The following is a 24513-nucleotide window of genomic DNA, read 5'->3' on the forward strand; positions in this document are numbered from 1 at the left end:
ATGGCTAAAAAAATTTTATTGTATAAGGCATAAAAGTGAAATGATAAGATGAAGTTTGGATATTTGTGTACTTACTCATACTCTTGTTGAGGAACATCATGCAACTGTTCAATGTCCCATTGTTTTTCATTCTTAGGATCACCGCTTTCCCCATAATATGATGCAACATGCAAAATATGCGGTAACACTTTAGCTAAAGGTATGATGACACATTTTAGTCGATTATCATTATTAATGTCTATCAATGAGTCATACACAAAATATTCTCCTCTGAGCAAGGTGAACTACTCCCATTACCCAATGCATACTTCGGACATTAATAGGGACATAGATGATGTCCACCTCAGACCATTTCATGGAAGGAATTGGGTGAAACCTATTGACATAGTTAACAAGAATACCATATGCTTGCATTTGGAATTGATTCCACTTTTTAGCATCCTTTTCCCACCTTACTTTCACATTTTGCTATATAAGAAAAGGTAAAAAAGAATAGTTAAACTACAATAATTTAGCTAGTATTATGAGGGTCAACAATAAAAAGAAACTATACATACCCAAAACATTGTATCTGTGGTGGTAAAATTTTGAGAAAATGCATAGGGCTTTTCTATTCTCCACTTAAAGAAAAAGTAGAAAGCAACATCAATATGCTAGACAACATATAAAAATAATAATAATTATTAAAAAAAACATTAGTTATACTATTTCATTATAGTAACAATATATTAATAAGGAAAAACAAACACAATAAGAACATTTACAAATCGTTTCTTTGAGCCATGAACCATGTTGAACTAGTGACTCAAACCATTCTTTGTCTGCATGCAAGTAATCAATATCAACCTTAAACCTTATTATAATAATATATCAAAAAACCATGGTCAAGCAAAGAAGTTTCCAAAAAGAAACTATTACAAGTTTAAAGTAAAGATAAATTACCCTTGTTGAAGACTTAACCACTTGTGAAAGACTTCTCTTGCTTCCTCAGAAATAGATTGCAAAGTATTGAAGTCAAATGTTGTTTCCCCTTCCTTTCTAATTTCCTTTCTCTTTATAGGGTCTTTGAAAGAAGACTACAAAAAATAAGACTTTTTCAACTCATGCCTTCGCTTAAATATAGTGGGGGCAGTTGTTTTGGAAATACATAAACCAAAAAGTTGCCTGATACAATAAGGGTATAAAATAATTTGGCAATATCAACAACTGGATCAAAAATCACATCATCATCTTTCTCCATCTCTATTATGTGTTTTTCTGTAGCTATAATATCTGTTATTTCTTTTGTATTGGTTTTCACATCTATATGGTCGTGGTTCTCATCATTTTTATCTTCCATCACACTTTCAAACTTGTCATCCAATGAATTAAAATCCATACCAATATATTTTCTTTTTGTACTAGATTTTGAAAATTTTGTATTATTTGTAGCACATGGTTCATTTTGCTATTTCACCTAAAATAAGATATGCACTATGTAATAAGATAGCATAAATACATAAATAAAATACATAATTTGATTGAATAAAATATAAAATTCAATAAATATATCACTAACATCCAATAAAAGTTTACTTAAGTCGTCAATCTTTATGTTCACTTCCTTTAGTTCTTTCTTCAAATAATTGAAATTTGATTCAGACTTTTCTATATGCTTCATGAACTCTATCCATAGATTTTTCACATGTTATAAACAAATGAAACTTTAATTCATCATACATCATTGTACACCAAAATTATAGTCATAATTAAAAAAAAAAAAAATCGATGTGTACTTATGATAGTTATGTTACGTTTATCAAAGTAACCTTGACTTGACTATAGTTAAGTTTCATTGATGATTAACTTAACCGAGGTTAAGTTTTCAATTTGAATTTTTGTTTGAACTTTGTATTACAATTGAAACATTAAAAATGACATTTATAAATGAATGTATGATAGTGGAGTTACCTCAATTGAAGATGGGATAGAATAGTCCTCTTTCTTCTTGTTTTCCATTGTAGCAGCAACAACAACATATGCATTAGCTTCAATTGGGTGATCTTCATCTTTTAGGTCAAATATAGTATCATGTTATGGGGTTGTTGGTTGGCTTAAAATTTCTAGAAGAACACCATTCATTGACCCTAACTTATTCAAAACTTGTAATAATCTTATTGGCATTCCTCCGAAGTAGGTTTAAGCAGCGAACACAAAGATAACAATTGAATTCAAGTTAAGTAATTTAATCAACAAACATAGACATATACAAATATATAAGTGACAATACTATCAAAATATATGGTAAAAAAAATTACTCAAGTTGGAGTCCAAAAAGATTTGTTGGAGCTTGATGAACCTTGGTGTGGAAGTAGCACTCCAATTTAAAATTCGTGGGCAACTCTTAGCACCATGATTAACATATTTCATTCCGATAATCGAAATACTCTCATACACTTAAACTTGGAAAACATATGGAAATTCAACTAGACTATATGTCTCATGTGCTATATTGCCTTTTTGTTGATTTTTACCTTGGTATTTTGACACTCGATTCTCCAAGGCTTATTGCAGCCCAAAAATTGTTTTTCCATAACAAATCCTACCCTATGGATACTTATTAAAAACTTCCAAACAATCAACAAGACCAATCCATTGCATGTCTATTAAAATTTTCCATTCTTTCACAAGTAGAACATGCTTAAGAAAGTATAATAAGGCTAATTTCACCACGTCTTCATCTTTAAGATTATCAACATTTTTCTTTTGCGTATTTTTTTGTTTTTCACTTTATCAAAAGAAAGAAAAACTTTCTCCAAATGATCATTATGCACTTTGTTTTCACTATTAAAGTAAGTATTCCTTATTCTCAATGATGTTTCATTATGCTGAGGAATGAGACCAAAACTTAAACCAATAATTAATCCAAACTCATCTTGACCAAATCTTAATCCCTTCAAATTTACTAAAAACCACATTTCATTATCCTTCTTTATAAGACATTGATGTAAAAACATGTGATACACAATTTGAGATGAAAATTTGAGTTCTAGCATAAGCAAAAAAATGTACAAAGCAAGAATCCTTGAACTTCTCCAATTTTTCCTTATTAAGCTTCTTTTTAATATTCTTTATTACAGTCAGGTGTGATAGACATGTAGCCTTTGATGGGAAGTGCTCTTTTATGGGTATTTTAACTTTAAAGCATGTCAAGGGAGTAGTAGTCTATAAATTAAATAAAATCAAGTTAGTAAAGATTTAATACAAAATTATATATATTATACAGTAACTGATTAACACACTCTAATAGTTCCAAAAATTTTAAAAACATTATCAACCAACAAATTTAACACTCCTCAAATGTCATTATATAACATCCCTAAAAAGTTTAAAAATCTTAAAATTTCATAAATTCTTTAAAAACTTATCCTTAATCACATGTCATTGCATGAGATCATTATATATTTTTTATTCGTTCTATATACATAATTGACAATAATATATAACTAAAAAAATTATAACCGAAGTGTTTGACAATTGGTCTTCATCCATTCCATGTTTCTTCAAGTGTCACATTTTGATCAACAACAAGTGTGGGACTTCTTTTGAATGCATAGATGCTCCAATTGATAGTTTCACGCTACAAACTTATTAGGATCCCACTTCTTGCCAAAATAGTTCTCACCATGATCAAGGTTGTATAATTTTTTCGCTCTAAGACACCATTCTACTACTATGTATAAGTTATTATAAGTTGTTTTTGGATTTTATGAGCTTCACAAAAATTTACAAATTCTTATGAGTTGTATTCTCCACCATGATCACTATGAAGAGTCTTTATAGGCTTGCTTGTTTCTTTTTCAACCAATGCCTTTAAACTTTTGAAAGTTGAAAATGTTTCAAACTTCTCTTGCAAAAAAAATAAACTTAAAATTTTCAACTATAATCATCAATGAATGTTATGAGATAACATTTATGACTATTTGATGTCAAATTAATGGGCTATATATATATATATCATAATGAACCAACACCAACACTTTTTTTGCTCTCCATGATTTTCCTTTTGAAAAATGAGTTCAATGTTGTTTCCAACAACACATTCTTCACAAATTTGAGAAGAAATTTGAATTTTCAAAAGGTCTATCATCATGTTCTTCTATTATAACATTTTTAGACCACCAAAATTCAAATGCTCATAGTGAAAATACTGTAGCTATGCCTCATTCTTCAATTTCAAAGAAAAACATTACTAAGTAGTGTTGTTAAGATACAATAGAAACATTTGGTTTGTTATCATGTTGACTTGAGTAATTAAGCCCAATTTTTCATTTTGAATACAACATATTTTTTTTTTAATAGAAATCGCATATTCTTTCTCTTGGAGCTAACCAATACTAAGAAAACTAGTTTTCAAATCTAGAACAAATAAAACATTAAAAATAATTTGATCATTGTTTTCTTGTGTGAATTTTTACATTTCCTCTGCTCATAACCAAAACTGTAGAGTTGTTGCCAAACATTACAATGTTATGAAATGATTCATCCAAGACTAAAAAAACTAACTTATTTTTCCACATATGATTGTTACACTCTGATATCTAAATACCATAAATTTTAGTGAAATTTTTTCTTCACATGACAAGCCATCAAGAGAGAAACTTTTTTTTTTTTTTTTTTTTGCAAAATTTGACTTTACACCATGATCTTTGTTTATAATGGTCATACCTATGACACCTAAAACTTTTGATATTCAATTTGTCTACAGACTTCAATTTGGGACCATTTGAATGGTGATTGTCACAACATTTTTCTTTCCATTTAGAGTTAGCAATATGATCCTCGTTTGATTTGTGATATATATTTTTGTAATTTCATCTCCTTTTTCCATGACCAAAACCTTTTGGATAAGTTGTTCCTTGCTAAGCTTGTTTCTCGTTGTCTTGTTGGATGACTTTTTGTTCATGAACCAACAAAGAACATTACAATTCATTAATTAAATGAGCATTAAGATATTTAGATTCCTTTATAGAACAAACAAAAAATAAATAAATTTTAATATTGTCAATAGAAGAATATTCTTGATGATGGTGACGTCCTCTATATTCTTGTCATGAATTCACATCTTGTTAGTGACTGTCATTTTTCTTGATAAGTAATTGATAACTAATTCACCTGACTTCATGTGTAAATTCTCAAATTCATTTTGAAGTATTTGGAGTTGCATACACTCTTTGCCTTCATGTTCCCTTGATACTTTTTCTTCATGGCATCCCAAATATGTTTGGATGTGTCTTTGTAAAAAAATTGTCTCTAAGGTTGATCAATCAATAGCTTGAAAAAGGTAGTTCTTAGCCTTGAGATCCTTTAGCTTTAAGGCTTCCAATTCTTCTCCCTATGTGTCTGTCAACATGACTCCAACTACTGGTTTTGCTACGCTAGATTCTCCAACGTGCTAGTACTTCTTGGATCTCAGGAAATTCTCTATCAGCAAAGCATGGGATAGTTGGTTGCACAAAATTTTTGGAGGCCATTGTTCTTCACTACTATTGCAAAAATGAAAAACAAGAGAAATAGAAAAAGTTACATCCATAGACTACTATCTCACTCCATTTTTCCCTTAACCATAACCTTCTTTTTTACTCTTTTAGCATTTTTTTTACTATTTGTCACTCCATTTTTCAAGCTCTAATACCATTGTTACAAAGTTACAAAGAAAAAACAAATAAAGTTGTAAGAGAAAAAAAAACACAATAAAGGAAAAAGTTTTTTTGCTACTAATTTTTATTAATTGAACAACCTGTATATAGGCAATTACACTAATCACTAACAAAGAAATAACAACAAATCAATACCACTATATTGACCACTATCTAAAGTACTCCTATAATTAGACATATACTGGAATAAGAAAAAAACTACTCTGCTAAACAACATATCACCACTACTCCACTCAACAACATGCAAAAAAACATACTCTCCTAAAAAATAGGCTTAACAACAACTCATGTTATTGACCATGGCTCATCATTTCTCTCTCTACTTTTCTTTTTCTTTTTTCTCTTCAAACCTCATCGCCTTACTTCTATTCTCTGAAATTTAGTTTTTTTTTTCTTTGATATTTCATTTCTCTCACATTCTCATACTCTTTCATTCTCATTATTATCACTACCCATCCATCATCCATCATTCCTCACCTTTCTATTTCTCTATCTGTTCACAACACCATCACTCCCTTCCATATCTCATCACTCATCTTCACCACATGCCACCCACCCACAACCTCCACATGCCACTAGATTTGCATCATCTCTGGCCAAGGACGTACCAAGCTAATTCCACCACTTAATTGCTGCTATTTCAACAACCTTCTCATCCCATGTCATCTACCACTTTTTCCTATAATCATCATCCATTTTCTTAGGGTTTCTAGATTGGGTAAGTTTTTCTTTATTTTATTTTTATCTGTTTTGTTGTTTATTTGTTTTTTTATCTTAATTTCTAGAGGAGTTTGTTTGTGGGTCTTGGTTTAGGTTTGGGTGTTAGATTTATTCGAGCCTTTGAATCTTATTGGGTTTTAAATTATGGCCTTTTGTATTGGGTTATTTAAGTTGGGCTTGAGATATTATTTCATTTGAGCTTGATTATCAGATATCATATTGGGCCTCTTAGATTTTATTTATTCATTTGGATTTCATTTCCTATGCATGGGTATTGGTTGAGTGATTATTGGAAAAAATTGTGGATACATGATGCATGGAAGAATGGAATATCAGGAGACTGTATTTAAGGGCATGGAACCCTAGGCAACGAAAGCGGGGAGGAATACGACTTTCATTTTTGTCTCTAGGATTTTCTTTTTCACTTTTCTATATTTTTTATTGTTTGATTTTTGGTAAGAGAGTGAATTGCATTATTTATTATTTTTGGAGATTCACCATGGTTTTAAAAATCGAACCGAATCGGCCGGTCCGACCGTCGATCTGTCACGGTTCCGGTTTAGTCCGATCAATGGGACCGAAAAGTGGTCAGACCGGAATTGGATCGGCTAAACCGATGGTCCGACTGGCAAACCGAATAAACCGGACGGTTCCCTCTTAACCACCTGGTTCAACTTTTTTTTTCCTCCCACTGTTGTTGTCCCCGTTGGCAAGACCCCCGCAACCCCACTAGAACCCCCCACTCCCCCTGCCAGAACCTCGCGTTGGAAAATAAAAAACATATATATATGTATAAAACAGAGAAATAGCTAGATTACTTGATAGGGTCACCGTAAATGAATTGGCGATGAGCGATTTGTTGAGCTTTGATGGATTCAAAGACGGCTATGCGCTTGGGAATGACGCAACTAAGATATTCGTCATCCTTAGGGTGAGAGTGGGAGGGCTTCGATTTTGGATCAGATACGCCTCCCATGGACGGCATCGGCAGTGGTAGAGGAGTGGTGGTGGAGCGGCAAAGGGAAGAGGAAGATTCAAGCATAAATTTATGCTATCTTTTAGGCATCCAAACTCCTTCCCTAACAACTGCAACTACCTTAAGAAGCATCAAACTTTAAGGCTAGTCAAACCCTGGCTTTGGAAGTTGGGAGTTTTTAGTCCTTCGTAGTTTAGGGTTTTTATTTTCTTCTACCTTATTTTATGTTTTAATTCCACTTTGCATTCACAAAAACTCCCAGATTTTACCATGTTTTTTTTTATATATATATACTTGGTTTTAAAATTATTTTTATGTTAAAAGATTTTTTTTTAAAAAAATAAATAAAATAAATAAAAATCAATTTTTTATGGTAAAGAATTTAAAAAAAATAAAATTATTTTTTATTTTTAAAATTTTGTGAAAATTTGAAAAAAAAATATTTATTTTTAAAAAATTATTTCCTATCTTACTTTGTTTTTATGAAATATTTTCAGATAACAATTATTAATTATTTTTATTTTTATAATTATTTTAAATTTTAATAATTTATAAATTATATATTTATGACGTCATTGATTCGACCACCGGTCTGATCAGTGAACCGTGAATCGGTAACTTTTCTGATTCAATAATTGGTCCGATTCTAAAAACATTGAACTTTACTAAGAAGTTGTGAGACGCATTCATCATATTTGGGTACACTTTCTTTCTCTTAGTTTTTTATTTTATTTTCGTTTTTGTTGTTTAGGTTGTTCATGATTTCAACTTATTGTATTTTTTTAGGTGTATATTCTGCTAGTTGTTCTTTTTTGTTTTCTCTTGTTGGTCTTGTAAATATTCAATTCATATTTTCTTCTTTGAGTTTTTTTTTAGTTTTGTGGATATTATATTTACGTTTTTTTATTTGAGTTTTCTGTTTATTGTGAACATTCTATTTATGTATATTTGATTAAGTTTCTATCAATTGCAATTTTTTTTTTTTTAGATATTAACTCGCTTTAACTTTTCTGTTGGTATATATATTTGTTTTAAGTTTTTCGTTCATGTTTATACTTGTTTATGAATTTTGGTTGCTCTATTATTTATGTTGATTATGCTGTAATATTTTAAATTCTATTTTTAATAAAAATAAATTGTTCATTCTTTTTTTTAAATTGTCCAGAAAACTTATTATCAACAAAACTACCTAGAATTATTTTTTTCTTTTAATAACAAAAATAGAAAGAGTCCAAAAAAACAGTTTCATTAAATAAGAAAAAATGATCCAATTTTTTTTTCTTTTAATAAAAATAAGTTTAATAAATTTTCCTTTTAAATACAAAAACTCCAAAATTTTTATTCTAATAAAATGGTCCAAAACTTTTTTTTTATTTTTTTAATAAAAAAATCTAGAAAACTCCTTTTAAAGGTTCTAGAAAATTTGTTTTAAAAAAATCGAGAAAATCTATTTTAAAAAGTTACAGAAAATTTTTGTAACAAAGAAAAGGATTCCAAAAATTTTCTTTTAAAAAAAACCCATTAAAATTTGTTTTAATTTAAATGGTCCAAAAAATTGTTTTTAATAAAATAGTCTAGAAAATCAGTTTTTTTTTTAAAATAAATAAAAAATAAATGTCCAGAAAATTATTTCTGAAAAGTACAAAAAACTTTTTTTTTTTTGGAAAAGTCTAGAATTATTATTATTATTTTTTTAAGAAAAGAGGCTCAGAAAATAGTTTTACTTTTTTTTTCTGAAAAAATAATAAATAAATTAAAATCTCTTTTAACACGTTTGATTTTCTTTATAAATTATTGGATAAAGTTTGGAACTCTTTTTAATTAAATTGAAGTATATATAAATATTTTTAACATCATTTTCTTAATAAATTGGTTTTGAAATAATTTTGTATATAGAATTTGTTTAAAAAAAAATTGTAACTTGTAAAGTTACATTCCTTCAATAAGACTTTATATTGAACTTTTTCTTTAATAAATAAGTGAAATCCCTTTCTTTGTAAAATCACTTTTCATTTAATATATTTTTGTAAAATTATAAAAAATCTGAAGTTTACTTCTTTTGTAAATAAATTGAAAAATCTTTTTGTGAATAAATTTGTATTTTTTTTTATTTGTAAAAAACCATACAAATTTGAATTGAAATATTTTCTTGGAAATAAAATGGTAAAAATTCTTTTCTTTTTTTCTTCTAGAAAAGGTAAATCAAAATAGGTTATAAATTGAAATATTTTTTTAATAAACTCTTTTAAGTCTTCTCTCTCTCTTTTATCAAAATTTTATTATGACATTTGAAATAATAAACATTTTTTCTAATAAATCATTTTGTGCATTTATCTTATGTCATTTTTGTAATTTATTTTTTCACCTCATGACCTGTTATATGTTTACTTGTATCGTACTTTCTTGGTATTTATGATTGATTAATTAATTGTCATAATTCCATTAATTTATTTGATAAAGATCGTAGATATACAGACTTAGAGGAGTATTATGATTTATTACCATACCTTTCTAATTGACTCACAAATTTATTTTTGGTTTACAGACTTGATTCTTTTTTCAAATAAAGAGTCACATATGATTTCTTTTTTATTTTCTTTTCTTTTTAAAAATAAACAAAAATAAGTAACAATCCCAACTTTTTCAAAAATCAGTTTTTTATAATAAAAAAATCAAATTATACCATTGAGTGGGAATATACATGAAAAATGCAAGTCCAGGTTTTGTTACACAATTGACTAATGCTAAGCAATATACTTTAAACCACCAACTAAAAACATCTTTTCAATTGATAAAGAATTTTCATTCCCAATATTTTCCTCAGTGAACAATTATTTCCTTTTTATTGTCTCCAAAAGTGATAAATCCTCCTTTTTATTAAGAGTGACAAAGTTAGATTCGTTTTTAGTCACGTGCCTTGAGCATCCGTCATCCAAAAACCACTTTTCTTTTCTTAGAACCTAGACAAGTCAAGCCTACTTATCCTCCACAACCTAAACAATTTTTAGTTTAAGAGTAATAAAAGATGACTTTCTCAAAAGGCAAGTACTATTTGTGTAATCTTTTCTCCCACAAAATTGTAAATAGTAGATGAGCTTATGCTAGAAGCTTCTTTCATATAGTAACTTTTATTCTTAAAAAGCTTATAGCCTAGCTCCTTTTTGTCAAATATAAATTTTTGCATGCAAAAATCATCTCAAAGGTTTCTTGCCCACGAGAGAATTTTGAGTGGGAAGAGATCAACCACTTATTCTTCTTTTTCAAAATGTCATTTTCCTTTTTCAAAAGATATTTTTGTCTTATGATGATTTTCAATTTTTTTTAAGCTTATTGAGCTCATGTTCCAAACATAAAATCTTTTTGTTTAGACATACAATTTTCAAAGTTGTCTTCAAATACATATTGAAGATCATCATCATTATCATCACTAGTGGTAGAATTTCTCTCATCTTCATGATTCTCAATTGTCATGAAGCACATGCTTACTACTTCATTCTTCAATCAACTCCATCATGGGAAGTTTGGTAAGGTCAGTTGCCTCGTGTATTCTTGTGATTTTGACTTGCCATTTTTTAGAAAGGGACCTTAAGATTTTTATCACTCTCTTTGATTCCATATATATCTTTCCATGACTTGGAGTTCATTAATGATGTTAGTGAGTAAACACACAATAATTTCATCATCTTTCATTGAAAGTAACTCATAGTTATGCACAAAAATATTAATCTTAGATTTTTTTTAACTTGATTAATTCCCTCGTGATTGATTATCTAAAAGTCTCTCAATATCCTTAGTCGACTCACATGTAATTGACATATTTTATTATGTTTATTTCTATCTAAAAACCAATGAAGATAATAGATTGCCCTTGCATTTGGTTGAACATTTTTCTTGTCATGCCGATCCCATTGATCATTGGTTTTGGAAATGGATTGTAGGAGAACATGAGGACCATTTTGGATGAGATATCACAAATCATAATTAATAGATTTTAAAAACCATATCATTCTATTTTTCTAATAATTATCATCGGTTCTCCTAAAAAAGTTTCTTATATCACTACAAATGGATTTTTTAAATATATATATATATATATATATTATAATTAAAAAGTAAATATAAAAATATGATATTTTTTATTTTTATTTTTGCATTGAAATTGTCTTTTTAAAAAATGAATTCACTTTTTATGTTGAACTTATTTTTTCAAAAGACAAGTTTAATATAAAAAGTGATTTGTCTTTTGAAGATATGATTTGAGTAAAAAAATAAAACAAATGATGAAAAGTCGTATTTTTATATTTATTATTTAAATAACTATTTTTTTAATAACTTTTTATTTTTCTAAAATACTGTTTTTCCTTAGAAAAAAAAAATCCCTACAAGCATACCACTAACCTATTTTTTTTCACTCTAACTCATACGAATAACCACCATTTTATGGATTTCCTTTTTCAGAAAAGAAAAAAAACACATAATCCGAAAAAAAAAAAAAAAAAAAAGGAAAAAAAAAAAAAAAACCCGGTTCATGCTCTAGCTTGGATTATTCTTGAAGGGAAAAGTGCCCTAAGGTAATGAAGCCTTCTGCATTCAAATGATTTCAAAGAATAAAAACCTGCCAATATATTGGCGGGAACTTCCCATTCTGACGTGTAAGCGAATTAAAGGAGTGAAACTGATTCAATTTGAATTGAGAAAAAAGGAGTGGATCTAAATCAATTTCGAATTAGTCCTCAGAATGGATGTTTGAGACCGTACAGTTGTTTGGATTAATATGGTATCATTTTCCAATTCAAGATCATAGTTTCTAACATCATAGAATTGGAGATTCATTGGAATAGAAAATGTTGGCTTGATTTGGGGGAAAATGGAGTTGCTTAAATTTTCTAAATTCAAGATCCAGCTTCAAGCCCTAATAGCCGAAGTCCGACAACTCCGTGTAAAATTCTTGCCATCATTTGTCTCTCGATAAGCGTCATGTTTTTTTTTTTTGTATTCATCTGAAATCCTTGGTTTCTGGAATTTCAGGAGAGGGAACGCTCAACCAGAGAAGAGCTCCGTCTGTTAATACAGGTCTCACTTAATATGGTTTCGCATGTGCGGTGTTTTCTTTCATATTTTTTTCCCCTGGAAAATTGTTTGTTCGGTGGTGTTTTGATTCAGAAACAAAAGCAAAGCGAGGAGGAATTGGTTAGAAGGGTGCAGGATTTGCAGGCGGAGTTGGTTTCATCCAATGAACTGAGAGAAAAACTCGAAAGGAAGGTTCGTGAGTTTCTATGAATTGTGAACTGTAGAGTCATGTGTTTCGAGATTCACATTAGGGACTGCTGAAGCGTTTTTGCATATTTGTGGCATTTGTTTGGCTGCCGAGGAAATGTATGAGAAGAAACTTCCACTTAACTAATTTTTGTACTACTCTTGGGCTTAATTAAGCTGAGGTTCTCTCTTTCTGGATATCAAATGATGTAGAAGATATGGTTCAAAGTTTTAGCTTCTTTGATTTTCCTTGGGTTTCCCAGCAACTGAATTGGAAGTGGGTGGTGGTTAATTTGTTGCTTATGTAAGCTTGGTTTTACAGATGAGCTACCTTCAAAATGACAATGCCTTGCTTGAAAACAAGCAAAGGGAGTTAAATGGAACCATACAGAACCTACTCCAGTCGAGGGAAAATTTTGTTAGTGTTTATGAGGTCTGTATCTTTTGCTCTATATTAACAACTTTTATTATTATTATTATTATTTGTCTTCTTATTCCATTGAAACTGAATGTTACAAGTGAAAGTGTGGCATAGCCCAATCTGAAATTGGAATTGATTGGAGATTACTTCTCTCTCTCTCTCTCTCTCTCTCTTCAGAAAAGGAAATGAAAGTATATTAAAAAGAAAGAGGACAATTCACACGCTATAGTAAGTCCTTGCTTTGGCGTCATCTATTATAATACTTAAAAGATTAGAAGGTAAGTCAAAATAGGCGAAACGACGCTGTCCTGAGGGATTGCCATACATTTTAGACAATTAATCTGCAGCCAAATGACCCTCCATATCTAAAACAAAACTAAACCTTAAGAAAGAATTCTCGAAAAGAGGCAATTTCATGAGGTACCATGAACTCCAAGGCCAATGCATAATCTCATTTAAATAGCCTGTAGCAACCTGAGAATATGAACAATACTGTAACATGGTTGAAAATCTTGAGATGCCATTTTTAACTTTAATAAACCCCACCTAATAGCTCAGAGTTCTTGAACCCAAAATTAGTCAACTTCATTAGAGGTGATTTCTTATCTGAGAATAACTAATACACTGTTTGAAGATATTGACATGATGCAAGGTGGATTGTTCTCTTGGCAAAATGGTGAATAAGGAACGATCTTTAGGAGAAATCTCAATCCCATCTCTGGTAGTTTACAACAGCTTAACCATGTTAGTCTACCAAGTGCTTGTCAGACTTTCTTGATCAATTCTATATGGTTTCAAAGAGGCATTGGTCCAATGGAGTTTGATATGATTCAGACAAATTAATGAACATTTTTGTGTTCTTGGTTCCAATTGGGGATGTATGATTTGGTAATTTATGGATTCTCTATGGATCTGCTTGTCAAATTATGCAATCACTGGAAGGTATATAATATATGGCAAACAATGATAATAGAGAAGGTGTGGTGATGGATGGCTTTGATCTTCTGAACCATCCACTTCACTTCCTTGAGCTAATTCTTTAGGGTGAAATAAGTTTTTGTATTAAGAGTTGAATTCATATGTATATAATATTCATTGGAAGATTTTTGTCTCACACTGCTATTGGTGGAATTTCTTGAAGTTTGTGAAATTCATCATATCAGCAGCTACTATAAATTAGGCTAGGAATAAAGGGATTTGGTCCTTTTATATGTTACCAACTGAGAGCTAGGAAGTGTTGCCATATGTTGGTTTTCTGTTGTCATTTAGGATTTTCATGGTTCATCCAGGTTACTTATTCTTTCTCAGTATCAAAGCTGCAAATTCTGAAGATTTTATTATATCAAGAAGCGTAAATCAAAATGTCATATTGATGTGCAGGACTCCACTTGTGAAATGAAACGTTCAATTGAAACCAGAGATAGGAAGCTTGCTATCCTTTCTCAGAAGATAAATGCTCATATATTATTATTTGATTCAATAGAAAAGGAGGCTTCCAGTGTCAAGCAAGTGGTGAATAATGTGCAGCGCCTTGTGAGTGAAAAAGAAGAAGTAGGCATGTAGTTTTCTAAATGTTACCTATTCTGTTTCTATGCTCATGTGTGGCTTTGCAGCAGAAATTTCCTAGTTCCATTGTAATTACACTATGTTGATTTCTTCTTATATTTGCTTGTTATATTCAGTAGCAGGACTAAAAAGCAAAGTGGAAAAGGTTTCTGCATTTGAGAAAGTGTTTTTTGGTAATTTCAAATTCTCAATCACTTCTCTTGATTAGCTCTTCGTGATGAACCTTATGACCATAAATACATAATTCATAAATTATTTGGATTTTATATAAATGCTCATTGATCATCTTCAATGTCAGATAAAGGAGAGTTTGCAGAACATTTTCCATGTAATTTTGTGATTGGGAACACTAGAATTGCACCAAAGAAGTTCATTGTACATCAATTATTTGAACTCTTCAACACTCACTGCTGAACAACGTTATTGTTTGTTAACATAACATTTAATCCATTTATGTTTTCATACAACTAGAATTCACTTTATTCTATGCAGAAAAGATCAGTGATCTGCAAAATAAATTGAGAAACAATGAGGAGGAGCTCCAAAGAAAGGATAAAATCATTTCAGAGATCGAAGTAAAGCTGGAGGCAGCAAATGTTGGTAACAACTGGCAACAACATATAGAAGAGATATCCATATAAACATTGGGAAAATATCTGTATGCTCTAAGATCCCAAAGAACCCAACGCACTTTCAGCTAAAAGTATTTCTTATGAGTTTATCTTAACCAATCTCACCTCCAGAAGAGTCTGTCAGCCAAGGATGCAGTCATACAGAATCTGCTTTCTGAGAAACAGGTCTGAATTTAGGCGTTTAGTTTTTATTTGATTTCATATTGTCAGTTACTTTTGTCTCCAAAACTTCTCCTGAAATAATCGGTGGTCAGGCATTGCATTTTGAAGTGGGATGTTTAGGAATTGTCTTACAGAAGATTCAAGACGCTGTTACAAATATGAATGAGAAGGTGAGAAGGGGTTTGATTTTACCTCTGAATTTGTTAGTCTTGAAATACAGTCTTTCTTGAATGTTCTCCCTTGTGAAATTTTCCCACTTTTCAATGAGTGGCTATGATTGAGAAACAGCATACCTATTGTACGCAATAGGTGCCTAGGTGGGATCTAGAAATTTCTACATTTGGCATAATAATTTTGGAGCTTACCTTGGAAGAAAGAATTTACAATTTGATGACTAAAAATTTTATCTAATAGATGTTATATCATTCATGCCACTTTATTTATAACCAGGCTATACTATTTAGAAATTCCTCTCTTGACTCACTTGATTGTGTCAGTTATGATTGTTCAGGCTAGTTATATTTGGGGTATATATGTGATTTTAATGTGACCTCTTAATTCTTTTTCATTTTGAACCTTGTTATGCCTCTATCATCCTGTCTCTGTGTTCTTCCTGCGGACCTTGTTTTTGTTATCTTTATACTTGTACTAGTTTGCTTGTGCTTGTGATTGTCACTTGCTTTCTCTGTGCTAAATATTGTTGATCCTGATGGCAGGATAAAAGGGTATTCTCCTCAATACTGGAAGGACAGGAAGTATGTGCTATGGAAACAACAAAGGAATATAGCAGGTAGAATAAATAACTTCATCCTCTACATCCATATTCAGGTTGAATGCTTTTCAACTTTTAAATTAGGACTTTTTTTTTTTTTTTTCCCAAAGAAGCTTAAGGTCTAGAAGGTTTACAGTTGGAAGCCATTTTTTTACCTATTGAGCAGAGATGGCACAAGCTCTATGATTATGAGTCAACATTCTGTTCCATGCTTTTGGGTTTGCCAGAATAATACTATGCATAGCAGCCATCCATCCTGAAAAATTTTATTCCCTAGATGGTTACCATAATGTTCTATCTGAGGCACAGCCAAAGATGTGCAGCATGTGAAGGGTACTGGTAGTAATAGGTTCACAATGTCAGCCTGTCTTTATAGTCCACTCAGTGTGTGCACATACTTGTTTGCGTGAAGCATACATGCATCCCAGTCCTCACTTTCCTTGAAGATATGAATTTTAATAAAATGGAGAAATGGCTGATTTGGCTGAATGGTATTCCTTTCAAGGATCCCAAATGTTGTTAGTGCATTCCAATTCTCATTCTTCCCATCAGATTTTAATCCACTGAATGAAAAAACTTCTTTCCTGTTGGAGATCCCAAACATATGGGATAAGGGCTATAAGACTCCATAAATTCTTCTTCTTGCTTTGGTAAGTGTTTTTTATTTTTATTGTAATTGTTGCTGGCATACCAGAATTGACGAAGTGGTGCAAGGTAGTAGAGAAACCTCTCCACACAAGGCTTCAGAGGAAGATGTAAATACAGGTCTACTCTGCCTTTTTTAAAGTTTTCCCTTCTGGTGAGCTTAGTGATAGAGGAGTTGAGTATATTCACATGAATTTATGTCATTTTTTAATTAGAAGTCTGCCAAATACATGGAAACTCTGCAATCTGGAGAATTCTTAAACTAGTAAATTCAGCATGCGTATAAGATAGCCTAACCTTACTGATACTTTAATAGGAATACATGTTGCCACCAAGTCATGCCAATATACAAGCAGTTGGGACTAAGTGTAGCAATAAAAAATTGAAATAGTATGAAACAAGTTGGGTCTTGAACTGTTCAAATAGTATCCTTTTTCCTCCAATTTCTAATTTTTAATTTAAAAGAAGAAAGACTATCCAATGCTTATCTCTAGTTATTTTCAAAATCTGCAGCATATCAGAACCCAAAATAATTATTTTGGCTTTAGAAGTGGAGGAAAATATGTTTCCTATTACAAGAAGTACCAAATATAGACAAAGGTGTTCTGTAATATAAACTTGTTGAGGCAAAATCTCCCACTTGTGGCAAGGAGTGGCACTGGTTCAAAGTAGAGCTGTTGATCCAATGCATAGGTATGCTAGAGCCACATTTTAAACCGGCCAATCACCTTCCCAGATGCCATCACATAGCTGCCTTTTTTTGCCAATTCCTTGGTTGACTCTGCAAATGGCATTCCAACAAAAACATGAGAAAACTGTGAAACTAATATGTCGCCAGTGGAGAAGCCCCATCAATCAATTTTCATATCAGAAGTTTCCCATTTCTAGATCCTTGGCAAGGCAATGACTGTGCTTCAATTTGATTCTTACCAGTGCATGTTTTGTTTCTATATTGAACAAAGATGAAGTTTGCTGAATCCACTTCAGGGCATCCAAAGGGAGAGCCAGAGCCCATTTTTCTGACTACTTTTGTGGAGATGAAAAAATTTTGCTTCTTTGATTATGTCATTTTGAATGTCCCATGGTGATAGAATCTGAGGCCATTTTGTTTGGCATATTTGTTGAAGGTGAAAATTAATATATGATTGTATAAATCTGAATTTTCACTTAAAAAATCCTAGAACTGGATCCTAAACATGCAATAGAACAGTCATTCAAATGCCATGCAAAGCAAAGTAGTATAACTGTAAATGCAGTATTAAACACAAATGGATGACTAGATTCTTGTGGGACATCAGAATGTGTCCTCTTCCAGTATAATATATCAATAATTACTACAAGATTTATTAACAGATGTGAACTTTAAATTTTTTCTCCAAAATGTAGCTTCACCTGTATCTCAGAAGAATAATCCAGTAAGCAATGCCGTGCTGGAGAACAAGAATTTTGACTCCTGTGTGTCAGAGGCAAGTTGTTCTTTGTTCTCAGTTGAAAGTGTAGTAGTTTGAAATCCATTTGGTAATGCGCTGATAAAGATAAAAAAATAATTACTTCGTAATATCCTATGGTTGTCTGCTTGTTCTTCTCCACAGTCTGCTTGCTTGGAACCTCAGTTAGAAGCTAATATTCCATGCATCTCTGCAAATGGAGCAAAGGTATGTAAGCAGTTTGCAGCATTGCTACTTGGATATATTATGGCTTAAATCCATGTCACCACAAGTCTTGTAATTTTTAAGCTTGAAAACCTACAAGCTAGTAACCACACATGGCCTTGGGGTTTTTGTGCCAGAACAAAACAGTCTTTGTTCCTTTTTTGTTGTTATGATCAATGCAGTAATTAGGATTGCCAGGTATTTACTTTTTATTATAACAAATCGCTTAAAAGAAATCAAAATTTAATAAAATCATCAGTACACCTTGTTATGTCACACTTGACACCATTATATATTTTGTTGTAATGTGTATATGCATATAGGATAACAACACAGCATCAGTCTACCACTTGGATTCTGAGAGCTCAACAACCCAAGCAGAAACCTAGGAAGATCCCAGTTAAGTTGTTCTTAAAGTTTCAGCCTTTTATTCTTGAATGCTGGATCATGTGAACAATATTCTGATAGCTTACTAGAAGATATCCTTGTTCAAATTTCAGCAGGATGTCTGAAAGCCAATGCTTCTGTCTTTTCTAATAGAACAGTCGTTGTTGGACTGCTTATTGGGCCCCTATTTTTTAAGAGATTGCAGTTCAGTTGTCGGCTTTCTCAAAGATCAACGACATAGGTACAGGAAAGTTGTGTAATTGACATAGGCACGCATGCCCCACTTGTAGATGCCGTGCACGCTTTACAGATTTGAATGCCAAATGCATAATTTGAATGCAGGTTCGGGGAGGGGTTTCTGGAGCTCAAACCATTTCCTTTTCTTATTGTTTATCTTAACTTTTCCATGTTAATTTGTCATCCTACCCATCTTGAATGACTCAAACCGGGTCAAGGCTACCTTTCTCACACGGACATGGTCTAGCTTTTGCAGGCATGTTGGATAGTTGTGGGAAAGGTCAAGCAGATGATTATAAACCCGTGGTGAGTTTAGGGAGGAGAGGATCAAGTGGTTGAGATTTGATAATGGACTCAAAGTGCCGTTGAGAAACAACTAGTTAAAAGGTTTAGTAGAGGAACAAAGTGGCTTGGAAAAAGTCATCATAAGCAACAAAGTAAACCAACCAGTTGTTTTGCAGGCAAACTCATTTACTTGCATTGGATTTTTTTCGTTGCGTTCGGAGCCACAAAAACCGTCCTTTTAATGGAACCATGATAAAAAATAAAAAGCGATGTCCACAATTAGGTGGCTTAATATTGTATGGTATTAGTTGGCCATGTCTATACTCAAGACAGTTGTTTCTATCCCTTTCTGTTTTGATTTTGATTTTTAATCGTTAATCCTCACAAGTGGGCATCTTTTGGTTGCTTTGGGAGTATCCCCGGATTGCTCTTCGTACCTGCAAATTTGTCTGGACCTATTCAAAATTTAGCAAGATGTAGGAGATACCAGCTCTATGTGTATCTGGTGTTGGGGGGCAAAGAAGAAGCCAATTCCCGAACGGTTGGTGATCTACCCTAGAAATGCTGATTGTGTCCAATCTACATATGCCCAATTGTCCTATCACCTGTCTTATCAACCCAATTCAAATTCCACACTATTCTTTCTGGTACGTAGTTTCTGCCTTTTTTTTTTTTTTTTTTGGCTTACATTGATTTCATGAACATTAAGCAGATAACACATTATTTGGAAGTAATACCTAGGCTTTAGTTTGGTTGACATGATAAGATAGTATATTAATACATTATTATATCATACTCCGTTAGATTCAAAATGTATAAAAGATATAAATATGATTTTCAAGAAGATATAATATTCTTGAATATTAAATCAAGGTAGCACATCAATAAAATATATTATAATATTTTTATATTTAATTTATAAAATTAAAAAAGAAATAAATAAAATTAAACATATAATATTTTTTTAATATTTAAAATAAAAGAGTTATATTATATTTAAAATATTTAACATTTACAAATAAAAAAATTATATTATATTATTCAATATATAAAAATAATGTATATAGGTAATACATAAAATATATATTAACATTTATCCTATTTCATTCTCAATCCAACGTGGAATACGATGTATCATTCATTTTCTTATTCTATTTATGTTATATTTAGCTAATTACACATATTCTAAATTTAAAAAAATGATTGGATTCAATTCTATTAGGTTACTATTTGATTTGGTCCCAAGTACATTTAAAAATAAATAAAAAAGATAAAATACGAGTTGCAGTTTTGTTGAATTAAGTAGGAGGGAATTGTATATTGTAGGAGCAGAAACTATCATTCCAATACAAGAGACCTACCAAAACCCTTTGCGTACGGGTCACTCCAATAAATTTGGAAATAGTAAGGAGGTTGATAACCAAATCGATGAATTACATTAAACAGAGCAGGTAATTAGATGTAGTGCAGAAGAAGAAACGATGATTAATATTTTGTCCGATGGTCCCCCACGAGTCCATGGCCCATCATCCATAGAATGCTGGGGAATCCCATTATTTTTAAATATTTTGGTATGCCATAGAGTGATGGACTGCCAAAGGAATTAAAAGCAAGAAAAGAATCTCCTATAATAATAAGAATGTGTCCCCACTCCCTCTCTCCCCGTGGAACTAGGACCAAGTGGTGCCTCATTCTTATTCATTTCTAATCGCTGGCGCACATTGATTTCTGGACCCTGTTTTTATGTCCCAACTGCCCTTTTTCTCACTTTTTACTTTTTATTTTTTTTAAATAATAACAATCTTTTGTAATTTTTATAAGGTTTTAATGTAGTTTGCATCATTAATATGTCATTTTTATTCTTTTTTTTAAATAATATTAATAAATAAAATTAATTTTTTTATCTCACAACTAATATAAATGAACCTAAAATAAAATAAGATATAAAATAACTCGTATCTTATCCCATAAATAGAATCATGAGACGAGAAATATTATCTCGTCCGTTCATAACATTTGGCAAATTTTATAAATATATTTATGTTTTTATAAATTTTTGTATATTAACTAAAATATTTATAAAAATATGATTTTCCATTCTCAAAACTATTTTAAAAAAACATTAAAATCAAAATATATATTTTATATAATACCATCAACTAAAAACTACTTTATATGAATGACGGTGGAACCAGAAAATGACTCGAGGGAGGATAAATCTAATTATTAATTTTAGGGATATAAAAATGAATAAAATGTATATGCAGTTTGATGGTAACAAGAGATTTTTAACATATTCATTGAAGGCATCTTGCTGCCAACTTATAAAAAGGATAAAAAAAATTTATAAAAAAAAACACCCTCTTCTAGAAAAAATGAGAGTCAACAAAGGAATTTTCTCAAAAAATTTAATAGATATATAGCTTAATAGACAATAGACATGTGAAGATTATTTTATTTCATTGTGATTTATTGTAAAGTTAATTGCTGCAACGATTTATTGAATATAGTCCACAATAGTAGTCATGATGCATTTTATATCAATCATTATTTACAACTATACCCCTTATTATATTTGTTGAAATAATTACAATAATATCATTCATTATATCTATGATTATCTCACTTGTTATATTTATAATTATGTCACTCACTATTTTAAAAATAATATATATATATATATATATATATATATATATATATATATATATATATATATATATATATATTATTCATTTATCATTTAATAAATCTTACTAACTTTTCCTAATTCTTTAAAAAAAAATTAATAATCATCTCATAGCTTCCAAGATATTCCAATTTTAAAATACTAATTTATAATTTTAAATCAATTATTTCAATCAACTAAAATGAGAAAACATTAAAAGTCGGGATGTATTTTGTTATGACACTTTATTTGCCCTTGGTTATTGAAATATTTACAATGATGTCACTTATTATATTTATCTATACATATTATAATATTTACCATAATATCATTCATTATATTATTGGCTATGCCACTTAATATTTACAAAACAATAATATATATTATTGATTTGTTTTTAATATAAAATATTTTGTAATAAATGTCATTCAAGAATTCTCTCACAATTTTTTCCAACTCTTTAAATTTTTTACTAGTTTTAATTATCTCATAATTTTCAAGATAGTATAATTTAAAAATACTAGTTTAAAATTTTTAAAAATCAATTGCTTCAATCAATTAAAATTAGAAGATTTTTATTTTTATTTTTTAAAAAAACTTAAATGTCTTCATTAATTTACAAGTATGAATGATTAAAGTAGGTGTTATGTCGAAATTGACATCATAACTCTCAATTGTTAGTTGCAATCTTATTTAGAAAAAGAGTAGACACATTTGCATGATATGTTTTTTAAAGATTATACTTCATTGGTCGTGGTCAAACCATGATAATTATGATACTAAAAAAATAATTTTTCTCTATCACATATCTTCTTTTCAACCAACGATAAATTTCTATATATATAATTGTTATTTTCAACCAATAACATATTTATATGCATATAAATTGATATTTTAAAGTTTTTCTCTTTAAAGATAATTAATTCAAAGATCAAAATTTGTTTGACTGCATCAAATTTAAAATTCACAAAATTATAGTCACAAATTTAATCATAGGCTTTAACAATTTCTATATTAGAACTTTAAGGCTATGTTTGGTTCCCGTAAAATTTGAGGGAAAATGCGAGGGAAATAAAATATAAAGGAAAAGTAGAAGGAAAGAAAAAGTGAAGGAAAATAAAAAAATAGATTAAAAGTTGATAAATTAATTTTTTTGTTACTTCAAACTCATTTTATTTATTTTAACTCATCAATATAAAGATTAAATAATTTAAAAATACATAAGTTTTTAATTAGTTTTAATTATATTTGATTTTCTTTGATATTTTTCATAGGAGAACCAAACATGAGAAAATCATTTTTCTTAACATTTTTTTTTCTTTCCTTTGTACTTTCCGGAACCAAACATAACCTAAATGATTCAAAAGTCTATTGAATTATTGCTTATAAAAAAGACTCAATGTTACAACTTACCATCAGTGGGATGATGTTGTTGTCGGGCTAGGATGATGCTTTGGATTAAAGCCGGAGGGGAGCAATAGTCAACTAATGTTAGGGTAGAAGGTAAATTGATTTGTTCAAAACCGGCCGAGTCAACCGGTTCATTGGTTTGATCGTTGTTTTCGACGATTTTAGACTGATTCAGAAGTTGTCTAATTTAAAAGTACGAACTAAGTTGGGATGGTGACTAACGGACCAATCTGGTCCTTTTTTTCAAACCATGACTATACCTATGAGGTAATGTTTATTCTATATTTGACTTTTACTTACACTATTGATTTAGATAAAAAATTTGTGTCTAATTTATTCCTAGTTTTTTTTATATCCAACTAATTTTTTTAATATTTTTATCAAAATAAAATTATTTTAAAAAGAATGTAATATATTGTATATCTGTGATGTCCCACATCGGATAGGGGAGAATGTTCATGACGCTATATATGTAGAGATTTCTTTTAAACAAGTAGACACGTTTTAAAACTGTGAGGGTCCCCTTTGGGTTCAAAGCGGACAATATCTACATAGTTGGGTGTGAGCCATTACAAATGGTATTAGAGCTGATCTCTGACCCCGGTGTGGGGGTTTGTTTGGTTCCATAAGGGATGTTTGTCTATTTGACCCCACAATCTCATGGGACACAACGAGAACGTTGTGTCTGCATGGTCGGATAGGGGAGAATGTTTATCGCGCTATATATGTAGAGATTCTTCTTAACCAAGTAGACGACTTTTAAAGTCGTGAGGGCCCCCTTTGGGCCCAAAGCGATTACAATATCTATTTCTCATGGTATGATTAATAAATTCTTACATCAAAACTTTATTTTACATATAATTTATGTTACAACTAATGAATTCTTAATTATTAATGTTTATAAAATTTAAAGTATTAAAATTTAGAGAGTTTTGATATTATTTCTCTCTATTTAAAAAAAATTATTTTTAAAATAATTCTTACCAAATAATTAAAATTAATTTTATTACCTAATCCTGCATGTT

At 30.3% G+C, this 24513-nt stretch overlaps 1 protein-coding gene across 5 annotated transcripts; it reads left to right on the forward strand.

Annotated features, from left to right (window-relative positions):
- Positions 1–12041: 12041 nt before the first annotated feature.
- LOC117911402 (hyaluronan mediated motility receptor) lies at positions 12042–19258 on the forward strand. Of its 5 annotated transcripts, XM_034825792.1 has the most exons (15): positions 12042–12334; positions 12424–12468; positions 12559–12657; positions 12974–13084; positions 14453–14627; positions 14755–14811; positions 15131–15267; positions 15376–15435; positions 15525–15602; positions 16149–16222; positions 16899–16969; positions 18236–18315; positions 18442–18504; positions 18825–18900; positions 19002–19258. In XM_034825792.1, exons 1-14 carry the CDS (start codon positions 12263–12265, stop codon positions 18888–18890), a joined length of 1188 nt encoding a protein of 395 aa, XP_034681683.1. In that variant the 5' UTR covers positions 12042–12262; the 3' UTR covers positions 18891–18900; positions 19002–19258. The 5 variants fall into 5 exon arrangements, 4 of the variants coding, with proteins under 4 accessions (XP_034681683.1, XP_034681675.1, XP_034681658.1 ...); XM_034825784.1 differs by having other exon boundaries at positions 12424–12657; positions 18981–19258; XM_034825767.1 differs by having other exon boundaries at positions 12424–12657.
- Positions 19259–24513: the final 5255 nt, after the last annotated feature.

Source organism: Vitis riparia, chromosome 1 (genome assembly GCF_004353265.1).
Source record: "Vitis riparia cultivar Riparia Gloire de Montpellier isolate 1030 chromosome 1, EGFV_Vit.rip_1.0, whole genome shotgun sequence".
In the NCBI taxonomy this organism is placed as follows: Eukaryota; Viridiplantae; Streptophyta; class Magnoliopsida; order Vitales; family Vitaceae; genus Vitis; species Vitis riparia.

Excerpts from the sequence above, each read along its gene's own strand:
- LOC117911402 (XM_034825784.1), top strand. The coding sequence starts at position 12,263 with ATGGAGTTGCTTAAATTTTCTAAATTCAAGATCCAGCTTCAAGCCCTA. Across the intron at positions 13,085-14,452 it reads ATTTTGTTAGTGTTTATGAG|GACTCCACTTGTGAAATGAA; the intron begins GTCTGTATCTTT and ends ATTGATGTGCAG. Across the intron at positions 14,812-15,130 it reads ATTTGAGAAAGTGTTTTTTG|AAAAGATCAGTGATCTGCAA; the intron begins GTAATTTCAAAT and ends TATTCTATGCAG.